Source organism: Trichechus manatus, unplaced genomic scaffold (assembly GCF_000243295.1).
Source record: "Trichechus manatus latirostris isolate Lorelei unplaced genomic scaffold, TriManLat1.0 scaffold00171, whole genome shotgun sequence".
NCBI classification, from domain to species: Eukaryota; Metazoa; Chordata; class Mammalia; order Sirenia; family Trichechidae; genus Trichechus; species Trichechus manatus.
In genome coordinates this window covers 4,346,160-4,360,877 of record NW_004444107.1, presented here as the reverse complement: position 1 = coordinate 4,360,877, position 14,718 = coordinate 4,346,160, and the positions used below count along the sequence as shown (strand labels likewise).

Genomic DNA, 14,718 nt, shown 5'->3' with positions numbered 1-14,718 from the left:
AACTGGAAGAGCACAGTCAATGTCACTGAACTGTGTATGTAGAAATTTTTGAAACGGTGTATCTTTGGCTATGTGTATTTTCACCAAAAAAAAAAAAAAGGTTGAGAATTTAGAGGGTTAATATGTTGTGGGGTTGTTAACCAATGTCATAAAACAACACGTGTACTACTGTTTCATGAGAAATATTTGTTCTGTAAGCCTTCACCTGAAGTATAATAAAATATATGTGAAAAAAAAAAAAAAAGAATATTTAATCCATGCAAAAAAGATGAGAGAAAAAGGAACAAAGAATAGGTAATACCAATGTAAACAGTAAGATGGTAATTTATGTCCAAATATATCAAGAATTACATTATATATAGCTTGACTAAATGGTCCAATTAAAAGATAAAGATAAAGCAATCGTGTTTGTTCACAAAAGACATCTTAAAGAATGTAGAAAGATTCAAAGTAAAAGAATAGAAATAATATGTCATGAAAATACAAATTAAAAGAAAGCTGGAATAGTTAAACAATAATATAAGATGAAGTGGACTTCAAAGCTTAAATCACTGGATAAAGAAGTATATTTCAGAATATTAAGAGAATAAATCTAATTTCTATAAAAATTCTATATTTTATATACAACTCACAACATAGCCTCAAACATATACATAAATAAAAAACTGACAACAAAGTAAAGATCATAAATTCATAATCATAATAGATTTTAACAGACCTTCCTTAAGAATAAGTAGTTTTAAAAAATCAGTAAAGACATGGGTATCATCCGTAAAGAATACTCAATTAATAAACACTGCAACCAACAACAAATACAGAATATATATTATTTTCAACTGTATTGAAACATTTATCAAAACTGGATCATAAAGCAAATCCCAACAAATTACAAAGGAGTGAAATATTACACTATATGTCACTTGGCCACAATGACACTAAGCCAAGAAACAAAAACAATGATAAGAATAACACATTTCTGAACAACCAATGGGTTAAATATGTAGTAAAAATGAAAAATTTAAAAACTATTTTGAAATAAATGACAATAAAAAATACTACATGTCAAGCTTTTGGAATGTAATAAAGCTGTGTTTAAAGACATTCAGAACCATAAATACAATACAATTCAATACAATACAGAAAAGTTGAATAACAATGATCTAATCATAGACCTCAGACAGAAAAATAGCAAAGTAAGCCCAAAGAAAGACGGAAGAAAATAAAAAGCAGAAAATGATGAAATAAAAATAAACACGCAATAGAGAGGATCAACAAAGGCAAAGATTCATTTTTTGAAAAGACTAATAATATTGATTAAAAAAATTAAGAAAACAAAAAATGCTGACATAAGAAAAAACAGGAAATCTGAATAGCCCTCTTACTAATAAGAAAATTAAATCTATAATTTTAAAATTTCTCAGGCTAAAGAAAACCTGAGACCCAGATGGCTTCACCAGTGAATTTATTCAACTATGTTAGGAAGAAATAACATCAGCCTTGTACAAAGCTGGAGCGCTGGTGGTGCCATGGTTAAAAGCTCAGCGCTAACCAAAAGGTCGGCAGTTTGAAACCACCAGCTGCTCCTTGGAAACCCTACGGGGCAGTTCTACTCTGTCCTGTAGGATTGCTATGAATTGGAATCAACTCAACAGCAGTGGGTTTGGATTGGTGTTTTGTACAAAGTCTTCTAGGTGAGTTTTATAAGGCCCAACTTATTTTACGAGGCCAAAAAAATCAGATATGGATATCAAAACCTGACACTGATATTGTAAGAATTAAAAATCACACAGTAGTCTTTCTTAGTAATACAGATGAAACAGTCTTAAGTACAACATCAGAAAACAAAATCATGAGATACATAAAAAGTATAACACATCACAATCAAGTTAGGTTTATTCAAGGAAATCTGTGACGGGTTTAACATTTGAAAATCAATCTGTGCAGTTCACCACGTTAACAGAATAAAGGCTAAAATACATATGACCATCTAGATCAGGGGTTAGCAAACTATAGTCTGCAAGCCAAATCTAGCTCTCCATCTGTTTTTACTAAGTTTCACTGGAATACAGCCTCACTCATTGATTTCTATATTGTCTACAGCTGCTTTCAAATTGCTATAATGGCAAAATTGCACAGTAGCAAGAGACTGTACGGCCGGCAAGCTAAAACTTTGATTATGTGGCCCTTATAGAATAATTCTGCCAATCCTTGATCTAAATAGATGCAGAAAAAGCATTTGATAAAACTCAACCTCTATTCACGATTTAAAAACAAAACAAAAAACCTTTAGAAAACTAAGACTAAAAGTCATTAAGGAACTTCTTTATTCTGATAAAAAGCAGTATGATCTATAACAGTAAATGCCAGGCTTAATGGAGAAATGCAGAGAACAGGACTGAGTCAACAATACCTGCCATCACCACTTGTACTCATCACTGTACTGGATACTAGCCAGTGCAATAAGGCAAGAAAAAGAAATAAAGGAAATAAAGATGGAAAAGGAAAAAAAAAAACCTTTCTTTTTTGGCAGCTGGCATCATTATATACATGGGAGAAAAAAGAACTACCAAATACATTATTAGAATTAATAAGTGATTTTAGCAAGGTCATTATTTTTAGAAATCTAAAAGTTAATCTACAATGTTTTAAGTCAGGAGAGTGGGTTATCTTTGTGCAGAGAATAATGATAAGGAAAGGGCATAAGGGATGCTGGGAATATTTTATTTCTTAACCTGGATGGTGGCTACACCGATGTGCTGTGCTCACTCTGTGATACTTTGTTGAGCTGTACACAGAGAACTGATGTATTTTTTTAGCATGAATTTTGGCAAACTGCCACGAGAAAAAATATTTGCTTTTAACATAGTCAACACTCTGTAAAGACAAATTCTAGACTATACATGTCACATACAAAAAAATTTCTTTGTAAAGTGACTTCGGTTTTATTATTTTACCTAATTTTATGAAGGTCCCTAGGTGGTACAAATGGTTTGCACTTGACTGCTAACCTAAAGGTTGGAAGTTCAAACCAGCAGTACTTCAGAAGAAAAGGCCCGGCGTTCTGCATCCATTAAGATTACAGAGAAGAAAACCCTAAGGAACAGTTCTACTCCATAACACATGGGGTCACCATGAGTCAGAACTGACTCAACAGCAACTAACAAGTTTCTATAGCTGAAGTACTTTCAAGTTTTTGTATTCATCAAAATATACCTTCAAAGAAACAACTGACGGGGTGAGAGCAGGGGGGAGAATTCTGTTGTACATATACATTAAAGAACTTCAAGGATTCCTCTTTTTATAAACTCTCATTTTATGCTGGGCATAAAAAAGTAAATAAGACAGCCTTTGCCTTCCATGAGACTGCATGCTAGAGACATGTGCCCAAATGAATCTGTAATTCAGATAATGACAAGTGCTATGAAGAAAAATAAAACATAATAAAGGGAAAGAGTGATGGAGGAGGGGAGTGGAGTGGGAAGTTGGCTAGTTTACCTAGGCTTGTGAGAAAAGGCCTGTTTGAGAAGGGGACATATGAGCAGGGACTGGAATGAAAGGAGACAGAACCATGGAAGAGCACTGAGGCAACAATGAGCTTGGCATATCTGAAGTACAGCAAGAAGGGGAGTCAAACACATCACAGGACTTTTATTTTACACAGCTCTGCATCCTATTGCTTGACACCATATCCCAAAGAACTGGAACCACAACGATTTTTTTAAGTGAGGGCCTACCTGGTCGAATTGTACTATCTCTTCCAAAAAGATGAAGCCGTCTTCTACCAAGACAAAAATGTTCAATTATATGAAAAATTTCTACAGGTTTTTCTATATTGCCAATTTCAGGTTCTTCTGTGATAATTAAGTCAATGTCAACATTAGCATGAATGAAGTCTCCGTCTGTGCTACGCTTAACAGTTCCTTTGATCCCCATAAGGCAGTGTTCCTAAGTAGTAACAAGAGCAGATTAAGAGTAATCAATCTCTTTTCACCAACAGTCACGTTTCAAAACATTTTACATTTCTGATGTCCCCAATTCCAAAACAATCCTTATTTCTTTGAATCTTTGAGATATAGTTGTTCTATGAGTGAAAACAGAGTAAGAAAGCTTGGATCTCTGTATGTAGAGTGCTGCCACAGAACCTAGAAACAAGAGTATTAAAATTCGGCTGTTAGATTTTAGAACTGAGTCAGGAGTCTTTTCCCCCGTAACTTGTAAATAACTTATTTTCACCAGTCACGGAAACATAGCTCTTGATCTTGGAATCTTAAAATGATGCTATATTGGGCCTTGTATAATCCAAAATCAAAATGATATACTGAGATCCATCGCCACTGAGTCGATTTCAATTCGTTGTGATCCTATATGACACAGCAGAACTGCCCCATTAAGGTTTCCAAGGCTGTAATCTTTACGGTAGCAGATTGCATCTTTCTCCCATGGAGCAGGTGGCTGATGGGTCTGAACTGCCAACCTTTTAGATAGCAGTTGAGTGCTTAACCACTGCACCACCAGGGTTCCCTGATATACTAGAGGGGGCATTAAACACAGATATGTTACAAATGCTTAACAGAAGTAAATGTGAAAATCAAACAATTTTCTTTTTTTGTTTGTTAGTTTTTTGTCCTTTTTTATTAAATCTAGATTTTGAGGGGAAAGGAGTAAGCTGGAAGGTTAAATAAATCTAATCTCTCACTTGACTACATGAACCACTAGGGACAAGAGTAGTTTTGGTTCCCTTCTGTTATGGATTAAATTATGTCCCCCTAAAAAATGTGTTGTAAATCCTAACCTCTATGCCTGTGGTTATAATCCCATTTGGGAATGGGTTGTTTTGTTGTGCTAATAAGGCAGGATTAGTGTAGGGTGTGTCTTGAGTCAACCTCTTTTGGAATATAAAAGAGATTAAACAAGCAAAAGAAGCAGAGATGGGGAAAGACAGATGCCAAGCCACAAGAAGATCACCCAGGAGCAGAAGCTTAAAAGAGACAAGGACATTCCTCCAGAGGTGAGAGAGAGAGAAAGCCTTCTCCAAGAGCCAGCGCTCTGAATTCGGACTTCTAGCCTTCCAAACTGTGAGAAAATAAATTTCTATTTGTTAAAGCCATCCACTCACTTGTATTTCTGTTATAGCAGCACTAAATAACTAAGATATCTTTGAAAGAATTTACCAGTCCGAGAAAGATTTAATAAGAAAGACTCTCGCACCTGTAACTCCCTAATGGGTGGGAGACTGAACGACAAAAACTGTTAAGGCCTGATACTAGCATGCATACAAAGCATACAAAGTCTTTCATGGATTCTTGTGTAGGTCCTCAGGGGACACAAAGAGGAGAAGGGAAGGGGAGAGAAATATGTCTCTAAGCTAGCTATCAGTCTTACTGACATCTCTTCTTCTTGTGCCTAGAGAAATGGAAAAAAATCTGGGGATCAGGGGTACCAAAAACCTCTATCTGATTTAGGATTACAGTAGTTTAGGACATGCAGGAATGTGTACCCCCCTCTCTAGCACAGTGGAGGCTAATCTAACATAATGAATAAAACATTTCAATATTAATTAAGGTGTATTCCTGCAATGCTTAATAACATTTTTACAAGTCTAAGAAAAGGATCTTTTCAGCAAAATTAATTGGAAAGTATAGAAATTTGGGAAAGCTTAAGATTAAATAATAAAAATAAAGAAAATAAAATATTAAGGACAATACCTTTGTTCGCTGGAAGACAGCCTTTGGATCTAAAGTTTTAGTCTTTCCAGGATTGTTTTTATTGGTTTTAATCCAACATATATCTTCACATCTTCTGTAACCCCACTTGCGTAAACACTAGAAATGAAAGAACAATAAAAAAAATCCTTAACTTAAAAAAATAAACAATACTTAAAATAATCAACCAACATTAAAAACCTGTCCAGATGTTTGAGATACTAAATTCCAAAGTAGCACTGTAATTTTGTTTTAGTGCAGAAATAAAACAGAAATGTCTTGAAAAATATAGCAATTATACAAAATGATATACATCTTTTGGATATTAATATAATATATACAGTTAAACATTAAAACACAGAAAAGAGTACATAGTGCTCCAATTCTTCAATACTACCTTCTTTTGTCATCAATATAAGCTGGATTTTAATTTCAATTATTTTAACAGCTCTACTGAGATATCATATATGAATATATCACATAGTATATAATTCATTCTTTTAAAGTATACCATTCAATGACTTTTAGTATATTCACAAAGTTGTCCATCCACCATCACAATCAATTTTAGAACATTTCCACTGCCCTCAAAAGAAATCCTGCACCTCTTGACCATCACCTTCAACCCCATCACAGGCAACCACTAACTTATTTTCTGTCTCTATAGAGCTTCCTACTGTGGACATTTCATAAAAATGGAATCATATAATATACTGTAATTTGTGATTAGGTTTTAAACATAAGGAAACACACAGTCTCTCTGTAATCATAAAATAATCCAAAAGATAATTTGATTCCTCAGTTTTATATCCTTTGACAAAGTTAAACACTGTTGAAACACCTCTAACTGATAACTTCTTTTCAGATGAGATAGCCCTATAAAATTTTCTTTTTATATTAAATGCTATTACCTTTAAAAAAAAATTCAAAGACTGTTGTTATGTGTATATCTTTACTGGAAATATACTTTATTGAGTAAAATGCTTACCTTTATATAATTGAGAAAATACAGAGATTTGAACCTTAGCATTCTAGAATCTGGTATATATAAACAGGTGCCATATACTAGATTATATGCTACTGGAATCCACTCTACAGCAACGGGTTTGGTTTTATGGCTAGCTACAGGGAGTAAAACCAGGAATGAAGCATTATCCTTACCTTCAGTCAATTTAAGAGTAAATTAGGAGGAAATAAGGTGCAGAATAATATTGGTGGTGCTATAATCAAGTATGTATAAATGTTATAGTGGAGCATAAAACATATGCTCTTATTGTGTAAAGTGAGATGCATCTCAAAATGAAACTTAGACTTTTACTTTAAAATCTCAAAAATCAATATCAACATCTGTTCCTGTTTCACACTGGATGTTTGTTAAACATCATAAGGGCCTAAATTTTACATTCCCTAATGCACTAATTTGGAGCCCTGATTGTGCAGTGGCTAAGAGCTGGGCTGCTAACCAAAAGGTCAGCAATTCAAATCCACCAGAAACCCTATGGGGCAGTTCTACTCTATCCCATAGGATCACTATGAGTTGGAATTGACTCAGTGGCAATGGGTTTTTAATGCACGTATTTACAGAAAACTCGTATTTCTCATGCTGAATTATTTTTCTTTTTTAAAATCAAAATCTGCTTTCACCAATATGATAAACTGCATAAACAAAAAAGAAAAAACCTCTTAACCATTTTCAATCTAATTTAGGGGGTGGGAGGAAAGACCAAAAAACAGACATCAGAACTGAAAAAGGTAAATGTCAATATACACATAAATACATGCAGTATATTTCTTTTTCTCTACTTTCTTAACTTTCCCACAGCTCCTTGGGGAGCCATCACCAAAAGAATGGAGATACCCAATTAAAGTACAGCAGGCATAGGTTATGGTCTTACCTTGGAGTTAATAAATGACAGAAGCAATGATGTTACCCAACTGTCTCAAACTTATTACTTACACATAAAATATGTAGCAATTGTACAATTTCACAGTTTGAGCACATATGTATTTCAATATAATCCTACTTAATTATCTCATATAATCCTACTTAAATTCTTCACCTCTCAAATGGACACCTGCCCAAATTAGCATGCATTAAATGAGGTCATTTGTTATATAGCATGTAACACATTCTAAAAACGGAAAGCTATTATCCAATAAGAGGTGAGGAAACTGAGAACCACAGGAGTACCTTCTTGCCCAAAATCTCACTGTCAACGGGAAAACTGAGACCAAAAACGGAAGACTCCTGCCAACTAACCACAATGCTCCCGTTATTCTTGGACAAAATAGCATATGCTATTTTGTTTGCATTTAGATATCCAATACTCCATCAAAAAAAAAAAAGAAAGAAAACCTATGCAATACAATTAAATACAAGGTTCTTAAAATAGTTGAGGTGTTAGAATTTCTTTCTCTTATTCATTTATTCAAACTATAATGTGTTTCAGATGCTCTGTTACCTTTTCGATTTGATTTGGCTCCCATTTGGAATTCATAAGTCAATCCTATTCAGAAGAATACCTTTTAGCTACTTACAGTGAGTAGTAAATGATACTAACTAGCTCATTTATGAACTGCAATTCAGAGTTTCAAATTTCTAAACTATTCTCTTCCTGCAGTTATAAAAAAATCTATTTTGAAACAGCTGCATTCATTCCTAGTGCTAGTTAACTGACTTAGGGGTACTACCCTTCTAACATCCTCTTCTGAACAGATTTTCCTCCTGATATTTTCCAACTATTTAAAAAATGGGACAAAATGATATTAATCTACAGACTTCTTATGCAACATACATTAACATTTTTTTCCTATGAATTTAAAAATCTACTTTAAAAAAAACACCATCTTACCACTCTTCCAAGGTCTAATCCCTCCCCGGAACCACACCAGAGAAAAATAAATGATCGAGGTGCTGCAATCTCATCAATTTCTAACTTCATAATCTAGAAGAAATCAAAACAATACTGCATAAAGTCTTTTGTTTCCCATTCATCCTAAATTCCAAAGAATAGTCATTATAATTTATCAGGACTCTCAGTATATGTGTTCTTTAAATATGCTCATTTTAATTACGAAATAGAAAATAAATTTTATCCTAAAATTTCTTGATTCTAGTGCTGCTTTCATCTACTATATCCAAACAACACACATGCACGCACCCGTACACACATATATGTACATAGCTGCTCTAATATGGAAAGAGTTTATATGAAAACATTTACAGAATTAAGAAATTTTACAAAACAGAGCTTAAGAGATATTCCAAAGCAACCTATTATTATTTATGAAAAAAGAAACTGAAAAGAATGAGATGAAATGATCCCAAACTTACGGCCAAATTAAGATGAAATATAACAAGTGTTTAGTTCTAGATAAAATAAATCAATATGCACATTTTATTAAAATAGCTACTGAAGTCTGCAATACAAAAATCTATATTTTGTTTGCCTTGTAGGTATTGAATGTGTCACATTAAAAAAAAGTTATTCAATAATCAAATCCCTAAATTTTGGAAATACCATGTTTTCCTATAAATAACTGCAGAAGCAACCATTTTATATGATATTTTTTTTTTCAGTTTCTTTAAAAGTTAACAAGTTTCAGAGACCATGGTTCAAGCAAGAATTTATTAGCTTCATTTATTAAGAAAATTTTAACTTCCATTTAAATAACAGATCCGTGTAAGTTATAACCATATCATCTCTAATGTATGTGGGCAGAAACAAAAGTATTTGATAGTAATAATGAAAATAAACTACAATATCTATAAACCTATTCAGCTTTATACTTTGACTTTTTCTTATGTCTTCAGATTTCTGTTCATCTAGTATTCTCATAGTACAGTAACAACCATTTTATCAACTATAAAAATATGAACATATATATGAATGTACATACGTATATATTTCTGCACACATCGGGGAGAGCAATAAGCAAATTAATTATTCTCTACTGCAATTCTAAAAGTTTAGTGTTGGTATTTTAAATAAGTGATTATGTCCTTAACCAAAACACACTGCCCACCACTACTGACTCTGTGAAAAATAGTACTTGTAAAACCCAAATATTTTTATTTATTTATTATATTAACTACTGTCACTTTGTTTAGTGGTAGTATCATATAAAGGAGTCCTGGTGACACAATCATTAAGCACTTGGCTGCTAACTGAAAGGTCAGCAATCCGAACCCACCAGCCACTCCAAGGGAGAAAAGACCTGATAATCTACTCCTATAAAGATACCAGCCTATGGGGCAGTTCTACTCTGTCCTATAGGGTTGCTATGAGTTGGTATTGACTCGAGAGCACATAACAACAAACAGCCAGAGCTTAAATTCAGTGAAATTAAACTGAAATCAAGGATTTACCTATAAAATAAGAAATTCCTTTATTTCAAAAACTCTTATTAGTTTGCTTGTCATATATAATTGAAGCACTTGTGCCCTTACTGATCAAACCTCACAGACTGGCTATAGAAAATAAAGTTCAACTTAACTACCTATGAAAGACATAATCAGATTCATTGGTTAAAATTTTGCTTTCTTTTGGCCAAACTGACAAAGACGGTTTTTAATATTAATACTCAATACTGACAAGGAGATGGTGAAACTGACATTCCTAAACACTCCTGAAGGAAATGTATTTATTTATTTTTTAATAATTTATTTTATTTTTGTTGTTGAGGAAATGTAAATTTACACAACCTATCTGGAAAGCTTCTCAGCAATAAACATCAATATTGTTAGGTCTTTAACCTTTAGTCTTGAGAATACCACATTTTTCTAAATTTTCAACAATGAGCACAGATTACATTTATAATCAGGAAATAAGAAAAACTTTTTTAAAGTGGTAAGAGCCATAAAAATGTAAATACAAGGTGCAAGGGGTATTGAAGCCAATAGAAAAAGCTTCATGGAGAAGAATTAAGAGGTTATTCTTGAAAAACAAACATTTTTATTATTAACAGTAATTACCACTAACTCAGAGAGGACATGCAAGGATTCAAAGTCGTTTCCTATGAAACACCAGTCCCACAGTTTCAGTCCTTTCTTTCTCTCTCTTCTGCATATGACACTCCTGATTACTCTCTCCTTGAAATTCCCTGTTCCTTTGGCTTCATGATTCTTACTCTCCTGGTTCTCCTCGTATTTCTCTGACCCATTCTTTTTTACATCTCTTTTACCTTTTCTTTAAATGCAAATGTTTCCTGAGGCATCACTGTCGGTCCACATTTTATCTCAACTGAAATACTATCCCAGGACAAACTCATTTAATTCTCATGGATTTAATGTAGAAATCATTCCAATAGACCAAATCTGTCTACCCTCTGAGCTTCTTATTCCTATTACCTCCTCCATGTGAATGTCTTACACATACCTCAAACTCAACATGTCCAACATTATTTAATTCTTCTAATCCTGCTCCTATTCTTGTATTCACTCTCTCTGTTAGTGGTAACTCTATACCAAGAGTGATAACTCTACACCACTTATACCAAGATAGAAACCTCTGAGTCATCTTTAACTCCTCCCCTCATCCCAATCACTAAGTCTTACAAAATGCTATCTCCTAAACTTACTGAATTTATCATCTTCTTCCTATCCCTAATACCATCACTCTAATGCAGGGTGCCTTCATCTAATATCTAAGCTACCACAACAGTCTGCTCTCCTTTCTCCAGACTTTTCTGTCTCTAGTCTAGCCTCCACACAGCAATTTGACCATGTTACTAAAGTGGTAAAAGCCCTTCAAGGGCTCCTTAATGCCTTCACGTTAAAAGCGCAAGCTCCTATAATGACATCATCTCAAGAAGTCCCATCTATGTTCAGACAACACCAGTCTACAGATAGATCTTCTCCACCCACAAACCAGATAGTATTTTTTTGCCTCCATCCATTCTGCTCTTGCTATTCTTTCTGCTTAGAATGCCCTTCCCATACATTTCATGTGGCCAATTCTAACTAATATATTTATATTATATTGTTCGCATGTTGCCTGTTCTATGTTAATGTGTCCCACCTCCCTCGGCTTGGTCAATTGTGCTCATCACCTTGTAATTTCTCTATTATCAAACCAACACAATTATAATGTAATTATCAGTTAAGGTCAATGTTCATCCCATTAAACTGTGTGCTCCTTAGTGGCAAGTACAAAGTCTTAGTCATCTTTGAATGCCTAGTACATTGCCTAGTACGGAGTGGATGCTCAACAAGCATTTGTTATGGATCAGTACAAACTTATGTAAATAACTGAAGTCATCAGCTTGCTTAATTTTATTATTTGAGAAAATATAACTTTATCACAACAATAACATTATATTGAAATTATGTGTTTATGTATCCTTTTGATCCACTATACTGTAAGCTCCTTAAAGAGTAGGGATCATGTTATATATATATATATATATATATATATATGTATGTATCATTATACTCTGATGTTTACTAAAACTAACAAAATGCCAAATGAGTTATCAATCATTCTGTTTTGGACTTTTCTAGCTATACATCCAAAGATTCTAAGACTGAGATTTTGAGTCTGCAGTCTACTCACTCACTACCTGTTCAATTTTTGCCCAGAAGAATCAGATAATGTAATATCTGTCAATGTACCTTGGACATTCGGCAACAGTATACAGTATGAATCAATATTTATGATCCCTACAAAGTAGGGATGATATTTATAAATCAAATGAACAAATGGATAAACAAATATTCATTTCAAAAATAAATAAATCATTACAATATAGAAAGTTTCATCATACATCATCCCAAGTCCAGCATTTTTCATTAGCAGTGATGCCAGTCTCTCTGTAATATTCTTCTAAAGGGGGTTCCAGGAGAATCACATCAAATTTGGGTGTTAGTTCTCTGATGTCAAAAGCTTCTATATCTGCTTGCAAATACCTATTTGATTCAAATATAAAAAAATGAGTGAGAGATTTTCAAATATCTTATAGACCGCAATGGAATAAACCACTTAAACATTAATAAACACTATTTACAGAGTAGTAATGAGCTAATTACTAAATGCCTTTTTAAGGAGGGGTGTCTTTCTTTAGTACAGAATAGACAGTAAGCCATCTCTAGGACATGGAAATAGCTACAATACAAACTAAACTCATATTCCACATATACATCCAGAATATGTACTTCTCTCATTTTTTAAACTATAAGTTTTAAAATTTTCCCTCTAAAAAATAGTTCCTAAACATGGACTTAATTTTCTTTTATTAGTTTGTTCATTAGTAAAATTGTTTATATTAATTGTCTTTGTAGGCTACCCAATATAAATTATTACTAGTTCTTACTGAAAGGCTACCTGCACTATAGTATGACAGTATTTTAAAACTAAAATAATTTAAATGAAAAAGTATTTTAAAAAATAGGATATTAGAGTCTGCTAAAATTTTTATGGTTCTTCTAATCATTACCAGGATACATTTAATCAAACCACTAAATGTACAAAACATTCAAAGTAAGCTAACTCTGGAACAGATTCTCCATTTCAAAGACCTCATACATGTTTCTGAGAAAAAACAAACTGTGTTTACCAAAGGTTAAAATGAATTATCATTTTCTAAAATTTGAAGAATAGTTATGTCTGAATGCTGAGATATAATTAATTTTTATTTTCTTTTGCTTCATCTAAGTTTTGTAAACTTTCTACACTAAACAAATAACTTTGACAAGAAAAAAATATTTAAAAGACATCTTAAGAAAATTATCCATAAAGCTAGAAAAAAAATTAAATGAGAGTCTACTGTGTATTCAGTATTATACTATCAATTAACATATTTTATTACAAAAAAGAAATAGAATATGTTAATCCTACATAGGCGTTGAAATGTTTTTTAAAAGAAAGTTTACAAGATACACACATTGATACTTTAAGCCTAAATTGGGAACAAAAATAAACCAATAAAAACACTTACATAGGAGGGGTGTTAGATTTAGCTATTAACTCATCTTTCAGCCTGATGAGCTCCCTTAGTTTAGGGTATTCTTCAAATCTGTCAGCTAAACCTAAGGGAAAATATCAATAATTCAAAGGTTAAGCTCCCTCTCAGGAAAACAAAACAAAACAATATACGTGTCATTTTAACCTTACTTCTTTTTTTTAAAGTTAATTTTGAGTACTTTAAAACATTTCGAATACACAGTTCATACCTGATAACTCTAACTCCACCTGCAGGTAAATACCCAGACGTTCTAAAGCCACTAAATATAAATCACTAAACCATTTAATTTTTCATATTTATTAAGCAATCTGCTCATAGCAAGTTTATCCATTCTGTTCTCAGGAGAAGAAAAAAAAAACTGCCTATCTATTGTGCTCTTTTTCCTCTTCCTTTTAGCTAAAAGAAATTCTCTCAGCTAAAAAATGTAATGATTGTTGAGATTTTTACTTATTTTCTTGAACAGTTATCCACAGCAAAACAAATGAGCATTTCTTTTCTATTTTATCATTAGGTAAGAGACAGAGAATAGCAGGGTGGGAAAAATATTGCAGATATCTTGAATTAACTGGCTATGCCCTATGGACACAGTCCCAGAACAAGTGAAAAAAAAAGAAGACAATAAGGCCCTGACAGTAGGTTAGCTCTAACCTCTCTGATTCTTTATCTAAACTGTACTACCAACTCTAAGAGAAGTTGCTGTCTTTAAGAAGATTTTCTACAACATCAATATTTAGTTTTAAAAATCTCACATCTCCACATTATTATAAACCAACTCTTCAATATATTTTCAGGTTTAGGATTTTAAGAAAAGTCTACAAGTCCCACAAAGGGTACTAAAAATAGGGGACTCGTTTTCCCCATGTCCTCAAAAATATTTTGTATCTTTGAACCTCAGAAGAGATTTTAGGTAAAACAGCATAATGCCAGATTAAACAATCGTAAGGTAGGAATATCAAAGATTCCTAAAAGCTCTTACTGGCTTTTTCCCCTCCACACAGGAAGCATATTCATGCAAATACAAATTATGTAAATGTCTTAATTCAAAAACTAAAAT

At 32.9% G+C, this 14,718-nt stretch overlaps 1 protein-coding gene across 1 annotated transcript in view; it reads right to left on the bottom strand.

Moving 5' to 3' along the window:
• The window catches only part of METTL14 (methyltransferase 14, N6-adenosine-methyltransferase subunit), a 38,174-nt gene that overhangs the window by 12,048 nt on the left and 11,408 nt on the right, over positions 1-14,718 (bottom strand). Inside the window, exons 6-10 of the mRNA XM_004386803.3 lie at positions 13,638-13,728; positions 12,468-12,609; positions 8,555-8,647; positions 5,706-5,822; positions 3,735-3,945 (exon numbers count right to left, since the gene is read on the bottom strand). Of these exons, the coding sequence (XP_004386860.1) occupies positions 3,735-3,945; positions 5,706-5,822; positions 8,555-8,647; positions 12,468-12,609; positions 13,638-13,728 (654 nt within the window). The remainder of the gene's footprint in view (positions 1-3,734; positions 3,946-5,705; positions 5,823-8,554; positions 8,648-12,467; positions 12,610-13,637; positions 13,729-14,718) is intronic.